Here is a 24020-nt window from a genome sequence, read left to right as displayed (position 1 = left end):
ATCTCTGTACAGCTGTCCAGTCACACTGGCCACCTTTTGCACTTTTGTTCTTGTTCCTGCCTCAGGGCCTTTGCACCAGCTGCTGCCTCCACTCAGGGCACTGTTTCTTCCTCCTCAGTCTCTATACGGCTGTCTCTTTGCGTCTTTCAGGTCTTAGCTTAGTGAGGCCTCTGGCTGCAGGGAGCCCTCCTTGCCACCTCGCTGCCTTGCCAGAGGCCCTGGAGTCGCCTGCAGGATGATGAGACTATACCTGACTTCTGATTCACCCTGTCCGTGGTGCTCCCCTTGCTCAGCATCACTCTCTGTGTGTCCCAGCCCCCACACCGAGGGGAATGGGCTTCAAGGAACTGAGCCCGCTGTGGGAATACATCATTCTTGGGGGCTTGGAAAACTGGGTGGGGAGGAGGGTTTGTGGATCTTGGCTGTCAAAAGTGAGGTGGAGCTGGAACTAGAGGTTCATGTGAGAAAGCCATGTGTAAAATGGGGATATCAGCAGTATGAACCTCACAGCTCAAAGATGAAGATTACAAGTCAAAATGAAAGTGGAACCTCCACCCCCCAGGTGCTTGGCAGGAGGTATTCAAATTGATGGTGACCTCCGTTCTCCCCGCCTTCCATTGTCATTGTTATTATTCTAACAAAGGGGATGAGCTCCTAATATGCTGTGGAAGACATTCCCTGCCCAGTTTGGAAGGAGATGAAAATGACCCCAAAGGGGCTCTACCCATAGAGCAGCCCCCCAAACCTTGGTCAGTTGTCCTGCGGTGATCTCCGCAATGGCTCAGTTGTTTTCCTTTTATAGATCAATGGGGCCCTCCCACTTGCTTGGTGGCCTCAGAGACCAGAGATTGTATGTACGTCATTTCATGGGGACTCTAGCTTGCCTTTTTTTTTTTTTCCTATCTGGGAGCCCCAACCTTACTATTAATTTTGGTGGGGCAGTGGCCTGGCTGTGAGAATCAGCTGGTCTGGACAATACAAGCGACTGTCTTCACTCCTTGTACCTAGCTGTGTGACTTCAGGCAAGGCACTGTCCCTCTCTGAACCCTTAACATTCTCCTTAGGCGATTTCTGAGGCTGTGTTCTGCTCAGGGATTCTAGGGTTTGGAAATCCAGGGGAAACTGCCAACTGTAGCATGGACTTAGGGATTGTGACTGAATGTGTTTTTTTCCAGTGGGGAGCGACCATCTTCTGGGGTCGTGTAGGTACTTGGACCTGTTAGATGGCCCCACTCTGCTAAGACAGGAGGCTGGCTGGGTACAGGCAGGTGAATGGATGAGAAAGAAAAGAGTGGGAAAGAAAAACCTTGTTTAGGTCAGTGGCTCTTAATCTTTGAGAAAATGCTCTCATGGCAAAAAGTTCACATACCATTTAAAGGGGGTTTGCAATGCTGAAATCTGGTTAAGAGATGTCTACTTGGGGGCACCTGGATAGCTCAGTCTGACTTTGGCTCAGGTCATGATCTCAGGATCCTAGGAGCGAGCCCAGTGTCAGGGTTCCCTGCTTCCCGCTTAGATGGGAATCTGCTTGTCCCTCTCCCTTTCCCTCTGTCCCTCCCCCAGCTTATACTCTCTCTCTCTCTCTCTCTCTTTAAAAAAATAAATAAATAAAGGAAATATCTCCTTGGCAACTTCCTACTGACTTTCAAGGACCTCTTCCAGGAAGCCTTCCCTGACTTTATCTTGTATTCTCAGTGTCTCCATGTCTTCCTTCCTTTGCTGCTCAGTGAGGCTGTCCCTTTCTGACTCCCCTTCTCCCACGGTAGGCCAGGGGCCAGGCTGACTGTTCATGGCACACACTAAGTGGGTGTCAGCAAATATTTGCTGAGCGGGGCTGGGGCCTAGCTCCTGGCACCAAAGCGGACTAGCCTTATTTCATGGGACAGCGCCTGTTCAATTTTGAGTAGCTCAGAATCTGGCCGCCTCAGATGCAAATGCAGTCACTTCCCCTCGTTGTGGGTTGATGAATAGTTGCAAAGACATGGGGACCGTCTGTAAATTATTGTGCCACCGGAGAGGGGCTGAGCCAGAGGGGAAGGGCATTCAAGGAGGCGGCCTTATGAGGCTCTTCTCTTCTTTTCTCATCCTCCTGCCTGGCACAGCTGGAGCAGAGCGAAGCCAAGTGTGAGGATGCTTTGAAGACGCAGAAGGCACTGACCGTGGACCTGGAGAACATGCACAGTGAGCTGGAGAACATGACCCGGAGCAAGAACCTGGTACCTGTCCCTTCCTGGAACTGTGGGGCCCCGGGCCAGCGCAGGGCTGTGGGGGCTAGCTTGGGCCCACTCTGTGCTCGACAGTGTAAGAGGGACAAAAGGCACTTATTGAGGACTTCCTGAGAGCGCAGACATCCTACTATGAGGAGAGCCTTATAAAGGTATAAGGGCATATATGAGGGCTGACTGTGTGTTCACCTCTGCAAAGGTAGACCTACTGTGTGCTCAGCATGGTGGGGATGTATTCAGTAGGAACCTGTTGTTTTCTCAGCACCCTACCTGGGAACAAAAATGTCTATAGTAGTCCCACAGTGTGCTCACCACTGTAAGTGGTTCCCAGGCACCTGCTGTAGTCCTACTGTGTGCTCACCACCATTACATGGGACTTGATCATTATAATTGAACCGGTGTATGTTCATTCTTATAAATGGAGATGAGCGTATCTCTCATAGGCCCACTTAGGCTCACTCCTATAAGGGACCCATCCATCTATTATGAACCTACTATGTGCTCACCCCCAAATGGGGGAAGTGAACACATATTATGAATCTAATATATTGGCAGAAATCGGGTGTGCCTTTCTAAGTCACCCATCTGTGCATACAAGGTGAGCTTAAATTTTTATTCCACATGTAAAATCCTAAAATTTAAGTGTAGCCACAGATTTATAGATGAAAGTTTGTCTCAAGATCCCCTTTGTTCCAGATTTTGTTGGCACCAGGTTAAGAGGAACTTGCCCACAAACATTCATATGCACACACGCACATAAATGAATGCACGCCCTCACCTCCAAAATCACCAGACACATGGATCAATGCCCTCTTAGATAAAATATGCATCACTTCTACCCAACCACCCAAGACATATTTCCTGAGCACCTGCTGTAGGCAGGCCTGGTACAGCAGGGTGGGGAGAGGAATAGACCTGTGAACAGAACAGAGTCCTGGTCCTCAGAGAGAATCTGTACTCAGAGAGGTCTGTACTCACGTGCGTGTCCCAGGCATGAAATGTGAGCCCATGTGGGCTTACACAGATGTCTAGCCGTTCACAGGCACACATGGATTCACACAGTCACATGTGTGCCCACACACAAACACATCATGCACGGACACACCCATGACCATCCTTTCTAGTACATGGTCACTCATCTGACACACTCACAGGTAAGCCTTCCCACTTGGCTCTTCCTGAGGCCCCTGGTGTCCCCATTCCAGCCACCCTTCTAGCTCCCCCCTCACCCTTGTCCTGCCTCCCCCAGGTGGACGAGCAGCTGTACCGGCTGCAGTTTGAGAGGGCGGACCTGTTGAAGCGCATTGACGAGGACCAGGATGACCTGAATGACCTCATGCAGAAGCACAAGGACCTCATTGCTCAGGTGGCGATGGAGAGTGGAAGGAGGCTTAGTGGCCTTGGGGCGGGCGTGGGGGGCTGGGGAAAGATGTCAAGAAAGGGGATGTGATTGGGCCGCTCTCTGATCCTAGGACCTGGGTGGGATAGATGCTACAGCGATGGGGATGGTGAAATTTCATGTCCTAATGGAGGCGGGTGTCACCTTCAGATGGGTGTGCATTCCTGGAAGGCATCTCCACCAGGAAAATTTTTGATTTATGTATACATATATCTACACATCCACACACCCACATACCCTTCTAACTACCCATCAAAATATTCATCCATCCACCATTCATCTGCTCATCTGTCCCCTATTCACCTGTCCTCATTTTAGCCACCCATCTACCCATCCTTCTACCAATTCACCCATACCTCTACCCATTCACCCACCTACCCACCCAGCCACTCACCCATCCATCCATCCTTCCACCCACTCACCCGTTCTTCCATCCATCCTTTCATCTCTTCATCTGCCTCTCCATAATCTATTTCTATATCCATTCATTTGTTTAATATTTACTATGCCCCCACCATGCATTTGCTCCCATATGAAATGCCAAAGATACTGGATTGAGAAAAGCACGTCCTGTCCCTGCATTCACGTGAGGTGAATGGGCTGGGCAGACCTCTTCATATAATCACCCAGAACAGAGCGGGGCACTTGCAAAAGGAGCTTAGAGTCTGGGAAGGAAATGAGCACGTTTCTGTGAATCTTGACCTAGGTTGGAGGTTAGGGAGGGCTTCCCGAGGAGGTGACTCTCAGATGGAGATCTGAATGAGGCACAGGAGTTAATTAGGTTGGGTGGAAGTGAGGGTTGCGTGAAGTGTTCCAGGCAGATGGAACAGCACAGGCAAAGGGCCTAAGATGGCCCATTTGAGAGGCTGGAAGGAGGCCAGCGAGGGGAGCATGATCCAGGAGGAGCTCAGGGAGGCCAGCAGAGCAGGGCCAGACTGGGGGCTCGCAAGCTGAGATGAGTTTGGATTTTATTTTATGTGTGATGGGAATTATCAGCAAATGTTTTAGGGACCAGAACAAGAGGGAGAGGGTCAGCTGGCTTGTACCGGGGAGTGGAGTAGATGTGGGTAGGTGGCCAGACCCAGGACACAGTCAGGAGGCATGGTGGTAGGATGGGGTGCAGCAGAGGCTTTGGGGTTAAACAGACCGATGAGCGATGGGGATCCCTGGCAGGTTTCTGATAACTGGGGGGTGGAGAGAGCAGCTCCCTCCAAGAGTAAGGAGCATCTTCCCCACGTTATACCCCAGAGGGGATCCATGATAACCTTACCTGCCAGACTTCAAATGCATCCTACTGAGATGGGATCTGGGGGAATTTCTGCCAAAAAAGGAATAATGATAATAAAAACAACCAATTTGGGGAACCTGGGTGGCTCAGTGGGGTAAGCCTCTGCCTTTGGCTTGGGTCATGATCCCAGAGTCCTGGGATCAAGCCCCAAATCGGGCTCTCTGCTCAGCAGGGAGCCTGCTTCCCTTCTCTTTGTCTGCCTGCTGCTCTGCCTACTTGTGATCTCTCTTTCTCTGTCAAATAAATAAATAAAATCTTAAAAAAATAACCAATTATATCCTTGACATTAGAACAGTCATCACAGAAATAACCTATGCCCTCTTCTGCCTTTGTGACTCACACTTATTTTGGGTCAAAGGGAACTTTCTGCATTGGATCAATTACAGAAACAGTATACTCATATGTGTGTCATAAATAATTTAAATAATAAAGACAGGTGGAAAATAGAAAGCGTGGGGCCCTCCTGCCCATTGGAATTCCTCTCTTCAGAGATAATCACGCTTAACAGTTTGGTTCTCCTTTTTTTAGAGGATGTTTATAGTCTCCACTGCCTCATTTCATCTCTGAACAAAGCCCAGGTAGAGATGCTAAGCAGAGACTCTCAGCCCATTTTACAGATGGGGATACTGAGGGACAGAGAGGCCAAGGCCAGTATCCAAGTCTAGAATCCCAGTCACCTGACATTTGGGAGTCCCCTTCCCTTCTAATCTGGCCCTGGTGCCATGGACAGGCCATTTCCATCTGGGCTCTCAAGAGTGTCTGATAGTGTGCTGGGCGGTTGACCAAAGCCATGGGCTTATATAACGGGAGTGACTCAGCAGACACTGAGATGGACGATGTGGGGAGGATGTAAGCAGTAACTTTTTGAAATGAGCTATTGTCATGGAAGCTCTGAGACATCTGGAGGGTGTACGTGGGGAGAAGGGCTTGCCAGCGGTAGGTCCCCAGTGAAGCCTCAAGGTGACTTATTTTTTTATTTTTTATTTTTTTTTGTCTCACTAGTCTGCTACTGACATTGGACAGATCCAAGAACTGCAGCTGCAGCTGGAGGAAGCCAAGAAGGAGAAGCACAAACTTCAAGAACAAGTACGTGCTCAGAGCTGCCCTTGTGGTGGGGAGGAAAGGAAGGGGTCTTTCTGGGACCTCCCCATTTGGATCCTGGAAAACTGTCCCTCATCCATCCATCCATCCGTCTACTCACTCAACTTGAGCTGTGCATCAAATGAATTGAGTGGAAACACACACACACACACACACACACACACACACACACACACACACTGACTCTTGCTCATGCCAGTTCAGCCTCCAGACGTGCCCTGTGCAGTGAAACTCATCAGCCATTCTGTGCAAGATTTTCCTCCTCTGAGAAATGTTCTCAAGGACAAAGGGATGGTCTGCGCGAGACAGGATCCTCATCCTTTGTGAAATCTTCCTTTGAAGCCATGGTTCTTCCAAGCACCCCTGAGTTTCACTCATTAGCTAGAGGGTTGCTTTTATCCATGCAATTCTCAAAGCCCTTCTTGAACTGTTGTGTGCACCTGTTTAGGGTTTCTGCCGATGTGACAGGGCCTCGAGCAAATGTTCCTAGGTGTGAGTAACACCAACAGCACAAAAATAATGGCAACACAAGGCCTCTGCTGGGTGCTTATTATATACCAGCTACTAATGGCCATCAGTCCTCATACACACAAAAATGAAAGAAGGAGCTCAAGGAGGTGAACTGCCCAGGTACCTCCTGCTGGAAAGGGGCAGAGCCTGGCTTTGAACTCTGATGAATGTGCTTGGCTCCCAAGCCCACACTTGGTTGCGTGCTGGGATTCTGAAGCTTGCTGATTGAAAGTTTTGTGTTGGATGCTGAAGACACATGGCAAACATCACCTCCAGCCTCAGCGACCCCAGGGCATGGGGTGCTGGGAGGGTACTGACAGTCTGTGCTTGTCCCTTGAACACATATCACCAGAGCCAAGAAGGAGGCGGTATGAATGGGCCTGGGGTTAAGTCCTGCATGTGTCTTGATGCTGGGACTTGGGGCCAGCAGGTGGCCAATGGATGTCTCGGGTTCGCCCCCAGCTGCAGGTGGCTCAGATGCGCATTGAGTACCTGGAGCAGTCCACCGTGGACCGAGCCATTGTCAAGAGGCAGGAGGCAGTCATCTGTGACCTGGAGAACAAGACGGAGTTCCAGAAAGTGCAGATTAAGAGATTTGAGGTATTGGCGGACATGCAGGTGTTACTCAGGCTGAAAGCAGTGGGGCTTTTGTAAATGCTCTGTCCATCCTCTGACCATCCTTTCATCTGCTCATGCCTTTCTCTGAATCCATATTCCTCTACCATCTCCCAACAGTGTTCCTTTCCCCCAACTCCCTCCTTTCTGCCTGCCTCAGACACATGGTCCCGTCCCTATCTGTCCAGCCTACCCACCTCCATCCACCTCTATCTACCTCCATCCATCATCCCCCTTCTGTTTCTTCTTCCTTCCTTTCTCTACTATCTTCTCTTCCTCTGATCCTTCCCTTTCTTCAGACCTTGACCTTTCTGTCTGTCCACGTTTTTATCCACTGATCCCGTCCTGCCCATCTCCATCCACCCTCTCATACACTTATGCATGCAACACTCGCTTTGAGCAGAAATATATTTTGCTCTTAGTATGTACCAGGCTCTGGTTTAGGTGCATGGCGGGTGGAGGTACAAAAAGGCAGATTCTGCTTTCCAGAAACATAGAGTGTTGTAGGAGATGTGGGTGAAATATGTGCATAAATACAGAGGGAGGGCTGGGAGGTTTAGGAGATGTTGGTCTTTTCAAGCTGGGGAATCAGGGAGGCTTCCAGGAGGAGGTGACATTGCTGCCGGACCTTGAGAAAGGCAGGTAATACATAGACGGGCTGGGGCAAGGTTCAATGATTACATTTACCTTTAGCTCTGTGGGCCAGTGACACGAGCCATGGCCCAGTGAACCTCACCATTGTCAAAGCTGTTTCTCATCTCCTCTCCTCTGGAAGTTCATCGCAAACCCATGGGGCAGGTAGGATCGGTCCCACCAAATAAACTACAAGATGTGCCCAGTGAGGTCAAGTGACCTGTTCAAGATACAGCTAGGTAGTGTCAGAGACAGGACTAGATTGACAATGGACCCTCACTGTTCCCAGGCTATAATTTCTCTGCAGTCAGCTGGCTGAGCCACAGGATGATGGTGCATCTGGAAATGGGAGGCTGCATTCCTCACTTGGAAACCTTCTCCCAATCCCCTGCTGGGCATTTCATCTCTAAGAAGGATGCTTTATATGAGGAACAGAGAAAGATTCTTCTTCTCCTTGACCCTCAGTGCTTCTCAGAATTGCTCAAGGGATTCCTCAAGGCATAGTTGTCTCTGCAGATCACCTCAGAACACTTTGATCTCCTACATTTTAAGTGTACATAATGTTGGGCTCTATCAAATTTTTTTTAGCTTGATTCTAGCATAATCAAGTGATAGCAGAGAAGTAAATAAAATTACAATTAAAAAAAACTTTCAGTGGCAGATTCTATGTCCAAATTCACTTCCCTCCTCTGCCATCATGATCTGAATTTAGTAGAATCCCAGGTCCTTGAGATGAGGTACCTTGGGAACACCATTTGTGAACTGATCTTCTTCCTTTTAACCCCCCTGCTGCCCTTTGAAATTGTTGCTAAACTCCATTCGAAAGGCGAAGGGCAATTGAATAGTAAAGCTTTTCTTTTAGACCATTATTCAGGCTCTGATCTGGAGAGGGGCTCAGAGTCCTGAGCAAGGGCCTAAAATATTCATGCAGGCTCAGTTTTAGGTCAACACTCGAGTATTTGCCCATCAGAATCGATTGGCTCCGGGCTTGTTGGCCAACTAATGAATTCTGCAGAACAGTACTTGGGTTTGTTTTCTCTAGCAATGGTGATGCCCACAGCTCCTTTCTCTTTACTGTTTCATTGTGTCCTCTTGGCTTGTCCCCCTCCCACACACACCCAGAAAAGGGAAAATGCCTTAAAGCATAAGAGCTGAGGCTCATTCATGGAAGATTATCTGATCAAACCTCCTTGTTTTACAAATAGGGAACCCAAAACCCATGCTGGGGAAGGGGTTTTGATTTCCCAATGTGGTGTGCTCCCCACTGCACAGCTTAATAAAATGATGAGGGCTGCTATAAATATTAATAATTCCCAACCCTTGTCTAGAATGCCTGGTGTGCCAGGCACTGAGCTAAGCCGTCTGCAGAACTTAACGTTTTCACTTCTGACAGCATCCCTGGGACATAAATCCTATTATCATTCCTGTCTGTCAGAGAGGTTAAATAACTTGCCCAAGGTCACACAGCCAGGAAGAGGTAGTGGTGAGGATTGAACCTACAGCGTATTCAAAACCAGGGTGCTGGGGTGCCTGGGTGGCTCAGTAGGTTAAGCCTCTGCCTTCAGCTCAGGTCATGATCTCAGGGTCCTGGGATCAAGCCCTGCATTGGGCTCTCTGGTTGGCGGGGAGCCTGCTTCCACCTCTCACTCTCTCTCTCTCTGCCTCTCCGCCTACTTGTGATCTCTGTCAAATAAATAAATAAAAATCTTTATAAAAATAAACAAACCAGGGCACTTATCCATATGCAAGGCTGCCTCTCGGTGTAGCAGTTATCATTGACTAGGTTTTTAAAGTAAATTCTTCTTTTCTGTAGCAGAAATCAGAATGATCATCCTGATGACTTTATACGAATGCAGAGAGACTGAGCACAGGATTTCTCTTCTCGGAGCCCCCTGTCTCCTGCCCCTGGCCTCTAATAACAAGATGGGTGTGTGCTCTCCACTCCGACTCCAGGTCCTGGTGATCCGGCTTCGGGACAGCCTGATCAAAATGGGTGAGGAGCTCACGCAGGCGGCCAAGTCCGAGTCCCAGCAGCGGGAGAGCAGCCAGTATTATCAACGGCGCCTGGAGGAGCTGAAGGCGGACATGGAAGAGCTGGTGCAACGCGAGGCGGAGGCCAGCCGCAGGTGCATGGAGCTGGTGAGTGCTGTCCCCAATGCTGGCTGTCATCTGATGGAGGATTTCAGGTGCAGGAGTGCCCTCCCGCCTTTTGAATGGGAGCCTCCACCCGGGCTGTTGCCCGGGGCCTTTGGAAAGCAGGGAGAAACCAGAAGGGGTTGGGCAAGGAAACGATGTTGCCATTGGCTGTGGACTCTGGGGGCGGGCCCAAAGTGGACCAGTGGCATTCACTGCTGCTGGATGGCCGCCCAGCGCGTGTGCATTTCAAATTCCAGACTTTCTTTTCCTGCCTCAGTTTCCACTCCAAAGGCAGGGCAGCCTCTTGGGAAGAGGAAGGAACCAAGGTTGATTAAATGTCTACCTTGCATGGAGTCTTACCATCCATATCATAAAATCCTCCTAACAACCCTGTAAAGTCAGAATATTGTCCCCATTTTACAGATGGGGAAACTGAGGCAAGGGCCCATCAACATACCAAACTGAGGCTCAGAGTGGTACATTCACTTGCCCAAGGCTACACATTAGTAAGAATCTAAACTCAGGCCTGTCCAACCCTGTAGTCTGTGCTTTTATTGGCTAAACCGTGCTTTGCTCCTGGTGTGGTCCAAGCAGTGCTTAAAAATCTCTTCCCATCAGGACAGAGAAAAAAGGAAGTACAATGATAAAAAAATAAAAATCAATAAAATGCAGAGTTTGGGATCTTACTAAATTTCATAGGGAAGAAAAAGGAGGGGGGGATAAAAGTATGTTTCCTGTCCAGTGGGAAAGTCTCTCCCATCACACTCTGTGGAGAGTTTCCTGCAGGGATCACAGGGCCTCTGAGGGAGCTGGCTGCTCTTTTTCCCCATGAGGTCCCATATCCTTAAGACTCCAGGTTCCTGCTTCTGGGACCTGGGAGACATCTGGCACTCCCTTTGCCCACCACCAGGGAGCCGTTACTGAGACAACCCAGCATGTGCTGAGGCTTGGTCAGAAGGTCTCTAAATCACAGTCTTTATCTCCTTCCTGCCTTGTCCACTCTGGTTTTGTGATGGGTCTCACCAGCTTGTCTGCCTGTAGCAAGTGTATTTCTCGGGCCACTGCTTGCCACAGCTAGGGCCACTCTCATCAGCTTTGCCCTTGACAAGCCATCAGCGTGGCTGTCATGCAGGGGGAGGTGAGGCTCTGCACAGAGACCCAGGTTCCCAGACAAAGTCCAAGAGACATGACTGGCAGTTCCTCCACCTCCCACGGCCAGGAAGAGAGAAAGGCTCTTTCCTCCAGTTGACAGTATGACTTTCTTATTCACCGGCCCTGTTTCTCATGCAGCTGAAGTCCCCTCCTGCCCGCTCTGGCTGGGAGCGAGAGAACATCCCAGCCTGTCTCCTCTGATGTCTTCTTTAACTGGCCAGACACCCAGGCGGGCCGGCTGGATCAAAGAGTGTCTTTCTTCCTCTTTTCTTTGTTCTCCTTTTCTTCCTCTCTCTCCTCTCCTTCTCCCCTTCTCCTTTTCCTTTCCCTATCCCTATTTCCAGGGACATGTTAGGATCTTCAAAGGCCCTGAAATACTGAAAAGATTATAGAGCAACCCCCATAGATGAATCAAAATAAAAACGAAACAATAGCAACAAAAAACACTGTAAAACTCAAAGCTTGTGTGTATGCTGACAGGAGACCTGCATCATTCTCTGCTTTGATTGCAAGATGCTGCATAAGTTTACCAAGACTGAAATCTTCCCTTTATTTTGGCCTATCTGTGGTTGGGCAGTGTATTTTATCGGGCTGCTGTAACAGAGTAGCAGAAACTGCATGGCTTAAAACAACAGAAATTTATTCTCTCATCAAATAAATTTGCCTGAAGGTCAAAAGTCTGAAACCAAAGTGTGGGCAGTGCCACACTCCCACCAAAGGCTCCAGGGGAGAATTCCTCCCCGTCTTTCCAAATTCAGATGGCTCCAGGCATTCTTTGGCTTGTGGCCACATCTCTCCCATATCTCCCTTTGTCTTCATATGGTTGTTGTCTCTGTGTCTGTGTGTCTCAAATACCCTTCTGCCTTTTTCTTATAAGGAAGGGCACCTATAATTGAATTTAGGGTTCACCCTGAATCTAGGTGGATTTTATCTTGAGACCCTTACCTTAATGAGAACCATAAAGACACTTTTTCTATTTTCCCAAATAAAGTCACATGGACAGGTTCTAGGAGGATTTTTGGTTTTAGGGGGCCACCCTTCTACCCAGAGGGCATGTCCCTGCCCAGCTGGTGTTCTGCAGTGATCATGTTACTCTTGTTTCTTCAGTGAATCTGTCGATTAGCAAGGCTCGGAGGGGATAATGTCAGGTTGGCCAACCCTTCCTAATGGTGAATATCCTACACTCACCAACCTATTTGCCCTCAAATACACCTCTTGCCTATGGGGTTGGGATATTTCCACTGGGAGAAGACAGGATGTCCTCTTTTCCTTGTATGATTTATTCACTAATTCATTCAACATGTGTCTGTTCAGCACCAACTAAGGGCATGGCTCAGCAGTGGGCATTGTTGGGAAGCAGCAAGGATTCTTAAAGCTCCCATTTTGTGAAAGCTTGCAGTATGGGCAAAAAAGCAGCTCAGTGGGAGTGCCCAGTTGTAGAAACCCGCCCCCAATAAATGTGGCATCCTACTTCCCCAGGTTTCTCTGGGTTCACATCCACGCCACTGATCTGCCCTCCTCTGTCCCCTGTAAGACAAGGGAACAGCCTCCCCATGCCATGCGTTCTCTAATAAATTTTACTGAAAGCCTGCAAGGCAGTCAGCATTCTGGTCCTTTCCTTCATGAGCTATGTATCCTCAGTTTTTCCAATGGGCCATGCCCAGTACTCAGTGTTGGGGAATCCAGCAGGGACCAAGAAAGACATAACTTTTCCCTCAAGGAGCTCACACCAAATGGAGAGATATCACAAAGGCCCTTATTTGTGTATTTTATGCATCCCTCTGTGATGGCAGTTCTGAGTATTCACAGGCAAAGCAAGGTGTCTGTGCAGTGGGGTTGGGGGGATTCTTGGATAGGCCAGCTGACCCCTTGGCCATTGTGGCCACCAGCCATTTCTTTGAGTAAAGCATTGCCCCTTTCACTTTCCATGTTTTAAGTCCAAATCTCCCCGGGAGGGATAGAATGAATTCTCTAATGTCCCAGTCCAAGCATGCATGCATGCATACATGCATTCATTGGTCCATCTGTCCGTCCATCCATCCATCCATCCATCCATCCATCCATCCATCCATCCATCTATCCAGTCCATCCATCCTATGCTTAGGCCCTTTGCAGATGTGGTTTTCTTTCACACTGATACCAAGTCCAGTAGGTGGAGAATGTGGAGGGACAGACACATAAGGTGCTTGGCCTAGGGCTGTGGCGTTGGGAGTGGCAGAGGTGGGATGGGCGTCCCCATGTGTCCAGCTCTAAAGCTGTCACCGTGACCCCACCCTGCCTTTCTGGCCCAATCCTACTGAAAAATGGCTCTGCTGTGGGAGACCCCCAGAAAGATCCCACCCACTGGGCCCTGGTGAGAAGCGGGAAGGATGTTGATGGATCTCCCTTTCGTGTTCCCTTCCGCCTGTCCCAGACTACGCCATTTGTCACTGTTGGTGTTGGTTTAAAGGGCTGCGAGTTGTTTCATGTGAATGATTTACACCCCTAGCTGGCGCACCGGCACGTCCAGATCAGGATCAATTACCCTGCCGATGGAACTTCTCTTCCTGGAAAAAAGAAAAATGAGGTTTTGCCATTAATTTTAGTAAATGCACTATTCCTGGCGACTCCAGGAGCCATTATGGAGAAAAAGAATATTCTGGCTCTAAAGCATTCAAGTCCCTTTGTCATGGGAGCGATGAGACAGCTCATCTGTGGATTTATGTATTGTTGTTTTTCAATAGTTACAGAGCTCAGGGGAACCATCTCAGCCCCAGGACAGGGTAACCGAGGGAGGTCCAGGGCAGCTGGAAGGGCTGATGGTGACAGGAGGGCCTACCCTCTGCCTGCTTTCCTCCAGATGCACCTGTTCTGGCGGCCACACCTGTTGGGTTTACCCTCCAGCACCTTGGCCTGACTCCCTACCCTCAACTTTCCCCTGAGCTGAAGGGCAAGTTTTTCAAAAGCTTCCCAGGCCTTGAAAAACATAGACTGGACTTCCTCTTACTCTTAGTGACCACCCAGTGACCCACGCCAGAAATCCCAGTGGCCTGTCTTTCTCTGGTTCACAGATTAATGGCCAGGTCTGTTGTTTTACCTTATTTGGGTATTTTAAAAATCCATCCCCTCCCATCTTCCTCCCATCCTTGCTTCCTCTCTCTTTAATTAAGCCCCATCTCCTCTGGTCTGGGGCTGTACAGTTACCTTCCAACCAGTCTCCCCACTTTGCCTCCACTCTGACTCATCCCTGCAGAAGATCTTTCCAGAAGGCACATGTCTTCCTGGGTTACTCTTCTTGCTAAGAAATCTTCCATGACTCTCTACTGCCTTCAGAACCACAGCCCAGCTTCTTCCCAGAGCCTCTGAGATCTAGCATCTGCAGATCCTTCTGCCTTTGGCTGCCTGCCTCTTATGACCGTGCATGTTCTACTCAAGGAAGAAAGGACCCAACGCCATGTTTCTCTTGACTCACCATCTTTGTTCCCATGCATCCCTCTCCCTGCCTACTCAACCTTCAAACCCAAGTCAGGTTGGGTTTGACCTGGGTTTCCACCTCCAGGAAGTCCTTACTGTTATCCCCACCCTTTACTGGCTGAAGCACCTCCTGCCTCTTCTCACCTCCCCCTGGGTTCACCCCATCATGCCGACATGAATGGCCCAGGAAATGTGCCTTTGGAGATCTCAAGATCAAGAGGAGGAGATGCAGGTGCCCCTAAATGATTCTGATACAAGATGGGACGTGTGGGCAGAGGAGGAAGTAGATTGGTATAACCAGGAGATACGGAGAAGAGCACTTGGGTGTCTTCAATGATGTGTCGGTATTGGCTGGCAGCTTTGGGGAACGGTTTCTGGTCCTGTTCATTGTGGCCTCTGCACACCCGCATTCAGCAATGTTCAGCAAATGCTGCTGGGTGTTAGACAATGTCCAGATTTCCAGAAGGGCAGCAACATACCACAGACAGGGACATAAATGCTGACTCTTAACCTCCCCTTCCTTTCTCTCTTTTCCTTCTTTCTCATGGCCGCTCCTCTGCTGAATGGCAGCCGCAGAATCCCTTCCTCCCACCCTGCACCTGCCCTCCTCTGCTGCCGCCCTTGCTCTTCTTCAGCTCCCACCTGTCCGCCCACCTGTGCAGGTGCAGACATGTCACCTCTGTCTCTCTCGCTTCCTCTCTCATTCCCCCAAATAATTGCTTTGACTTGTGTGTGGGAGTGCATCAAGGATGCATGGCTCCTTGGGGCTACAGTAACAAATTACCAAAAACTGGTTGTCTTAAAACAATGTAAACTGATTATTTCACAGTTCTGGAGGCCAGAGTCTGAAATCAAGGTGTTGGCAGGGCCCTGATCCTTCTGAAGGCTGGCCGTGCGGGAGAATCCTTTCTTCCTCATACAATTTCTGGAAGTTCCAGGTGTTCTTTCTGTGAGGCAACATAACTCTGTGTCCACATGATCTTCTCTCTCCTCTGCCTCTCTGTCCTCTCCTCTTTTTCTAAGAACACTAGTCAATTGGGTTTAGGACCCATAATCCCATATGACCTCCTCTTGACTAATTACATCTGCAAAGACCCTGTTTACAATAAAGTCACATTCTGAGGTTCCTAGTGGTCATGAATTTTGGGGGGACACTCTTCAGCTTACTTACAAGGTGGTATAAGGACCACTGGACTTGGAGTCGGAGAGCTTGGGCAGCTAAGTTAACATGGCAGGATCTCAGTTTCACCATCTCTACAATGGGAGGGCGTGGATATCATGCAGCCGATCTCATTGGGTGTCAGTGAGGATCATATGAGATGATTTATCTAAAAGTGCCAATGATAGCACGCAGTAGGGACTTAATAGATATCACAATATTTTCTTTCTCCTTTCATCTCTCACTCCTCCTCTGACTCTGATTCTTCTTCTACTTAAACTTTATCCTGAATCTGCTAGCTCTACTTCCCCATCCCATCCCATGCACATGTTGGCTGATGGTAGTGATGTTGGGGGTAGTTAGTGTTTGTGTATCACTGAGTGCTGGGCCTTGGGCTAAGCACTTACACAGGTTCTCTCATTCTCTCCTTGTGAGCAGATTATCCTCATTTTATCAATAAACGGACCAAGAGCCAGAGACCCTGAGCCCCTTTCCCAGAGTCACATTCCCAGCAAGTGGCAGAGTCAGAATCCGAACCCAGATCTGACCAACTCAAACCCATTCTCCTACTCAGTAAGTTTTAGACACAAAATATTTCCACATTGAAGTGTAGTTTTTTTTTTTTTAAATGAGTCACAAAAAGTAATATTGGTTCCGATTCTGTAGTCTAGGCTTTATTGACTTTTGGGGTTGGATAATTGTCTGTTGGGGAGGACTGGCCTGTACCTTGTAGGGTATTTCGTAGCCTCCCCAGCTTTTACCTGTTAGATGCTAGAACTGTCCCCCCTCCCAACTCTAAGTCATCACTATCAGAAATATCTCCAGACATTGCCAGACGTGCCCTGGGAAACAAAAGCATCCCTGTTGAGATCATTGTTCTCATGTGACCCTCAGTAACTCTGAAAGCAAGGCTCATGATAGTCCCTACTTTACAGATAACCCAACAGGCTTAGGGGGGTGACATGATGTCCCTGAGGTCACTGGAGGAGGGGACATGCACATCAGGAGGAGAGGCATTCAAGGGACAGGAGGAGGACAGCAGCTTAACTCCCTAGGCTCACAGGGAAAGGACAGGAGTGATGCCAGTAAAACCCGGTCCCAAGTTTAGCCCTGCCCCAGAGGTGACTTCACAGCAGAAGTTAATTCTGAGCAGAATGGAAGGCCTTGCTGCAGACTGTGTACTTTTAATAATGTTTAAATAAAACATGGGAGCATGGGTGTGATCTCCTCACCGAGCCTGGCTTGTCAGCCACCCGGGCAAAATCATAAATAGTTAATAGACAACCACTTACGGCTCTACTTCTGTTAAATCCAGCATCAATTATTTATGGCCCATGAATTATTTATTGGGTCTTATTTGGGGGTGTATTTTCCACCTTTGGGGTGGAGGGGTGCGAAGGGAAAAGAAGGTAAGTCCTGAAACAGACAATGGGCGAGCCATGAGGGTCTTGGCTCCCTTCTGAAGTGGGAGTGGGGAAGGCTTCCCTACTCACCGTAAGGAGGAGACCTCCCCTTGATGTGATCAAGAGGTTGGAGTGAATTTGGATCTGGGAAGGTGCTCCCAGAAGGAAAGCTTGGTTCAGTCCCAGTCGTGAGCTAGTAAGAGTTTAACAACAAGCTCTCCAGGGTACGTGAGTCCTGGTGTGTAGTGTTCTCCAATCTCCCACCAGGGCTGATTGCAAGCCAACAACATGACGTCTTTGAATGTGGGATTGGGAGGCCACCCACCCCCCCATGTAGGATAGAGACCAAACACTTTAAAAGCACGGATGGTAGTAAAAGGGTCCTAAAATAATTAGGAAGCCATGCGTTTTAAGTATGTAGTTACCTTTGTTTTTGATATGATTTATTGACTTGGAAGTTTGTACCATTTAATTCTTCATGGTGGCTGTGTTGGACAACCGGCCTGCAAAGTTCTAGAAAATTTAGCAGTTAGCGTGTGCACACTGGTAGGAACCCTTCCTAGCACACCAATCGCTTGGAGTCTCCTTGTCGTGGGGTCACTGTGCCCCAGCTGGAGGTTGTGGTGTTGAGTGGAAAGAGGGTAGCTTTGGGGTCCAAAGGCTCTTAAATCAAATCTCATCATTCATGGACTATTTTTTAAGTGAAATGACTTCACCATCAGATCTCTGTCATTGGAAGCTCTTCTTTGGCATCGTTTATCAAATGGGTATGACCCCATCTACTCTTTTTGGAGTGTTTTACCCCGTGTCCTTGCTCTGTAGGTCATGCGAGCTCCTTTGTCATTCCTTTTTGTCCGCCTCCTCCTGTCTTCTGAGAATCTGACCCTATCTGTTAAAGGCCTTAGTTTTCATGTTCGTTCTTGTTTTCTCCTGCTGGGTTTTCTTAGCCACCCCAAGACCCATATTTCCAAACTGTAGTAGGGAACACAGCCCCCTCCCATCACTTTGCCGGGAGGTATTTACCAAAGCCCAAGTTAAGGATTTCCTTTAAAAAAACAACAAAAAAGGGGGGGAGGGGCACCTGGGTGGCTCAGCCAGTTAAGCATCTGCCTTGAACTCAGGTCATGATCCCAGGGTCCTGGGATCAATCCCCGCATCAGGCTCTCTGCTCAGGGGGAGTCTGCTTCTCCCTCTCCCTCTGCCACTCCCCCTGTTTGTGCTCTCTCTCTCTCTCTCAAATAAATAAATAAAATCTTAAAAAACAAAAACCAAACCAAAACAAAAAAAGCCTCTGTGTGTTTTCCTCCAGGAAATGACTGTGAACTTCAGAGCATAAAGATGAATTATTTTGGCTGGGAACTGAAGTATTTAAAAAGGCATTCCATATGGAGGGCATTTGGGGCCATGAGCAGGGTGTAAATAATACCTTTTATGGCTCTCCTGACGGGGAGATAGCTCTCCTAATTACCGCCCCGTTATCTCGGTGTGATCCACAATGGCCCAACATGTTTATAAACTCCCTGTTCAGACTGCTTCGCTTCCACCCGTCATGGCCTCCTGCATTCTCGGTGAGCTGGCAGGTGGGGGATGTGGGTATTTATGTCACTGCCCCCTTCCAGGCACCACAGGCTTCTGTCTGTCTCCCCACAAAGGTGTCTCTCCGAAAGAAACTTGGTCCCGAAAGGGATGTGGGACCCCATGCCACTAGCCTCGGACACGTATCTGGGACGGAATTCTTCCAAGCTATCTTTATCCCAAACGATGAATGTGCTTGTCTCAGTTCAAGAGGTGGTAGCGTCTAATGAAATGAGCTTCTTAGCGTTTGCCTCTGAGATGAGATATCTTGATAATAAAATCTATTACGGAAAGCCTACCTCAGAATAATTGGGTCTATTACTCCCCGACTTGTGGCTTTGTTTCTGCATTGAGAACAGGCTCTCCTGTAATTAATCAGAATTTAAAGTTGCTAATACCAATTACAAATAATGCATGGAGTGTTGAGATGGTGAACAGAAGAGTAGATACTAATCTTGTCCCCCGAGACTTCACCGATTGAACTTTAGTCACTTCGGACTTGCTGGAAATTAGAGTAACTTAACTGTGCAAAGTTAATTATTTTAAAAAGAAAAGGGGGGGCAAGTATTGATTGAATGTGGCAGGTGTACATTAAATTATTCAAATAGATCCAATTCAAATTGTTTAGATGAGATTATGCTTCACTTAATTGCATGTCAGGGAGGCTTGGGAAGGTTAATCTTCATGATTGAAAGCACGATCGTTGGCACAGTTGGACATCTTCAGAAGATAGTGGTCCCAAGGAAATCGAGGGGTCCCCAAATCAGACTTGATCATCTGATTCCAAATGCTGATTCAGTGGGAAGGGTGATTCATCTCTTTTGGGGACCCTTTTTTATTTTGGCTGAGCTTAAATATTGAGAAGTCAGAAGGAGACCTTAGAACTTGAGGATAGATGAAGTGGGAAAGAAAATGGTTTTTACTGGGAGAACTGGCTGGTTTGGAATTGCAAGTGTAACGTAGCAGGAAAAGATGAGCGAACTGGTCTAAATTATGGCGCTTTTGGTTGTAAGTGACAAACAAAATTCTAATTGGCCTAAGCGAAAGGGAATATATGGGTTCATCGAATGGAGAAGTCTAGAGACCTCTGATTTCAGGTTCAGTGGAATTCAGGGGCTCAGATGTTGTGGACAGACTGAAGGTAGTATGCTAGGGTCAACTCACATCAGCTCACCAGAGCTAATTGTGCCTATCTTTTCCTAACTGTGTGCTTGAGGATGTCAGTTTGGAAGACTGACATTAGCAATTGAAGGAGAATTTATACCATGGAAATTGGCAAATGCTCCTCCAAACAGGGCTCCCTCCTTCCGCCCTCCCCCAGCCAGTTTTAAATATTTACCAGGACACCACTGGCTGAACCGTCCTCTCCATCCCCATTCTCAGGTAGGCTTTTCCTTCTGAAGGGCAGCAGTCATGCTGAAAAATGATCAGCAAACCAGCCTCAGGGATAAGATGGTCCCTTGTACCCAACAACACAGAAGTCCAGAAATAGAATCTCACTGATTCTGATGGGCCTGGTTTGGGGTCCCTGCCCATCCCGAAAGTAAGCATCAGGGCCAAAGGGTACAGTCTCTCTGACTAGATGGTTCTGGGAGACGTGCCCAGCCCTGAATCCTGGTGTAGAGTCAGCCCTAGCCTAACCATGCTGATGGAAAGTAGGGGAAGAAGAGCTCCCCCAAGGAAAACCAGAAGGACAGGGAATGGATTCTAGAGAGAAGCCTTTGGAAGCCCACTGCAGAGGCCGTGTCTGTGTGCCTCGACCCTCTGCTCTGCCCCAGGTTCTCTTTATGTTTTCTCTTCTCTACTTATTCTCTTGGCTCTTCCTCGACTTTTCTCCCCTTTCTGTGTTACATCTTTTCTGTGACTCCTGCAGTTGGGAGGTCTCATAAGTAGGACAGATCAAAGAAAGGGGAGAGGAGGCCAGAAGCGGGCAGCCTGATTTTCCTTTCCCTGCTCCCCAAGGGAGCAGCTCCTGTCACGGGAGGAGCCTGCCTGGCAGTCAGGGGGCCTGGATTCAGAAGCCCCACTTGTGCCTTTTCCAGGCTGTGTGACCTGGGGTCATGCCTCTCCCTGAGCGGGGCCCACTTTCTCTCTCTGTTAAATGGATTGGATCGTCTCTAAGGCCCTTTCTGCTGAGACGGTGTGCGAGGCTAGAATTTGGTGGTCATGGATCTGCGAGGTTTGGGTGTGTCGTGGGGTCAGCCTCCTCTGGAAGGAGCACGTCCCTGCACCCCAGGACCTCTGCACAGGGTCACAGCATCTCAAACTGGAAATTATTTAGGCTCCTTTGTCCCTGGCTTCTCCAGCCTCAGACTCAGACTGGGGGAAATTCCACCTCTTGTTAAACTGCCGTGCTGAGAAATGACTGCCTCAGCAGGCGACAGAGTCCCTGTAGATCCCTCCCTTTCTCTGGTGCCTTCCAGGTGGATTCTGTACCTCCCGCAAATCCAGATGTGGATTCCAGATGTGTCACCTTATCTCTGGGGAGATGCACCCTTTTGCTTCTCTCAGCTAGGAGGCAGGGAGGAGTTAGCCAAAGAGTACCATGTTGTTGTTGTTGTTTTTAAATAGCAAAGTTCCACCCACCTTTAAATCCAAAGCTAATGCAAGTTTGTGTTAGATCAAAGTAAAGCCCTCCGATTCTTACACTGGCCCTTGAGGCCACACCACAAAACTCTCTGGCTATCCCGAGATCTAAACCAGAGGTGAGCAAAACCGCAATCCGAAGGCCAAATCTGGCCTGTCTTCTGTTTCTGTTCCATTTTGTAAATAAAGTTTTGTTAGAACATAGTCACAGCTATTTATGTATTGTCTATGGCTGTTTTCACACTCCAATGGCAGAGGGGACTGTAGCAGAGACCACTTCACACATAAAATCTCAAATATATTTATTATCTGGCCCTTTACAGAAAAAAAAAATATGTTCACCTTTGCTCTAGAACATTGCAGGGCACATACAAGGCATGAAAAAAAATTAACGTTGAGTGAAGAGAGAGCTTGACAGAAGGACAAGATATGGAAGTAAGGAGACCTAGATGCAAATCTTAGTTCCATCATTTTCCTCCTGTGTGACTTTGGTCCAGATGCTCACTTTCTCTGTGTCTCTGTTCTCTTATAAAATGGGTATAGTCACTGCAACCCCTTCACAATGTTGTGGGGAAGATTTAATGAGACAGTGTGTTTAAATGCTTGTCGTGGTGGCTGATGCAAAGCGAACTTATTGTTATCATCATTGTCTTGGTCCATTTGGGCTACTACAACAAAATATTACAGATTAGGTGGCATTTAGCCAACAGAAATTTAGTGCTGACAACACTGGAGGCTGGGAAGTTCAAGATCAAGGCATCAGCATGGTCATGTTTTAGTAAGAGCCGTGTCCCTAGTTTGTAGCTGGCACCTTCTTGTTGTGTCCTCAAGTGGTGGAAGGGGCTAGGGAGCTCTCTGGAGCCTCTTTTATAAAAGCACTAATTCCATTCATGAGGGGCTCCACCATCATGGCCTAATCACCTCCTAAAGCCTCACCTACTAATACCTTTATCTTGGGGATTAGGCTTTCATCATAAGAATTTGGGGTTGGGAGGGGCACCTGGGTGGCTCAGTGGGTTAAGCCTCTGCCTTTGGCTCAGGTCATGATCCCAGGGTCCTGGGATGGAGCCCCCGCATCGGGCTTTTTGCTCAGCAGGGAGTCTGCTTCCCTCTCTCTCTCTCTCTCTCTCTCTCTGCCTACTTGTGATATTATAATAAATAAGATAAAATAAATAAATAAATAATATCAAATAAATAAATATTTAAATAAATGATATAAATAAATAAATAGAATCTTAAAAAAAAAAAGAATTTGGGGTTGGGGGACACAAACATCCAGACCATAACAATCATCATCACCACTACCATCATCACCACCCACCATCATTATCATCATCATCACCATCATCTTCATCACTATCATTATCACTGACTACCACCATCACCTCACCCTCATTATCACCACTACTACCAGCCCCTCATTATCATCAACATCACTGCCACCATCATTACCATTACCATCATGATCCTCATCACCCCACCACCACTGTCATCATGTTCCCAGTTATCATTACCACTACCATTATCATTGTTGCCACCATCATGACCATGATGACCATTACCACCAGCACCATCATCATCATGACAACCATGATCATGATCACCACCACCCACCATCATCACGACCACCGTCACCACTGCCATGACCACCACCACCACCATCACTACCATGACTATCACCATGACCACCACCACCATCATCATCACTACCATCATCATCACCGCAAGAATGAGACCCAGAGCAGACAGCACCTCAGATCCCCTTTGAGAACCAACCAGCTCTGAGTTTCAGAGCAAAGATAGAAGCCTAGGTCCATGGTTGGATCATTTCCCGTTAAGACAGTTCTGAGAAAATTGCTCCCAATGTGCCGTCCTGCCTTGTAACCCGTGGGTTCATGGATGCCTCCTTATTTGTGTTCAGTGTCCTGGGCACTGGCTTCATTGGAATCCTCCCCTTTCCCCAGCTTTGCCTCGGCTGCATTCCAGGTAAATGACGCGGAGCCCATCCTGCCGCTAGTCACCTCTACTGCCCATCAGATAATTAGAATCAACACATCCATTTCCCTAACGGCATTCTCATCTTCCCCCTGAAAAGTTTTCAAATAGAAAAAGAAAGGCAAAAACAAGCTACATCTGTCCTTGTTTAGGCAATTTGCAGCTCTCCGCAGCTGACATCCACCCAGCTGGGCGCAGAGCTAAGTTTCCCGTATGTTTTCGGTGGGAGATGACGTGGTCGATGCTGTTATTAAGTTTGGCAGTGATTTGGAGACAAAGTGTCCTGCTGGAGAGAGGCTTATAAACAAACACTCGGGGAATCCTTTAGGCTCCAGCCTTTGTGAGCTCATGGCTGGTGGGTGGGGAGAAAAAAAGAAGACTGATGTCACTTCTCAGCAAACAAAAGGAAAGAAATTCAGTAAATAAGGTGGTTTTCACCTCTTCCCGGGAGCCTGGCAAAACCTCCAGAGGTTGTGCCCAGGTAGCAATTGGATGCTGTTTGCCAGGGATCAGCAAGTGTTTTCTGTAAAGGACCAGAGAGTAAATAGTTTAGACTTTGCAGCTTATACTCTTTGTCACCAAACTCTGCACATCATTGTGCAGAAGCAGCCATAAACAATACACGTGAATGGGCATATGTGTCCCAATAAAATTTTATTTAAAAAAAAAAAAAAAACAGTGGGCCAGATTTGGCCCACAGGCTGTGGTTTGCTGACTCCTGTTCTAAGCTCTATTGGAAGGAAAAGTGGAAGGGGAAACAGACGGCAGAGCTAGATTTAAATCCTGGCTC

At 48.1% G+C, this 24020-nt stretch overlaps 1 protein-coding gene across 1 annotated transcript in view; it reads left to right on the top strand.

The window, feature by feature from the left end:
• The window catches only part of LOC111160061 (myosin XVIIIB), a 232652-nt gene that overhangs the window by 151883 nt on the left and 56749 nt on the right, over window positions 1–24020 (top strand). The window contains 5 exon segments of the mRNA XM_022522870.1: window positions 2103–2216; window positions 3475–3591; window positions 5915–5998; window positions 6986–7123; window positions 9725–9910. Of these exon segments, the coding sequence (XP_022378578.1) occupies window positions 2103–2216; window positions 3475–3591; window positions 5915–5998; window positions 6986–7123; window positions 9725–9910 (639 nt within the window).

Source organism: Enhydra lutris, unplaced genomic scaffold (genome assembly GCF_002288905.1).
Source record: "Enhydra lutris kenyoni isolate GAN:26980312 unplaced genomic scaffold, ASM228890v2 scaffoldscaffold73, whole genome shotgun sequence".
Taxonomy (NCBI): Eukaryota; Metazoa; Chordata; class Mammalia; order Carnivora; family Mustelidae; genus Enhydra; species Enhydra lutris.
Note: the sequence above shows the minus strand (reverse complement) of the source record. Positions and strands in the feature narration are given on the sequence as shown.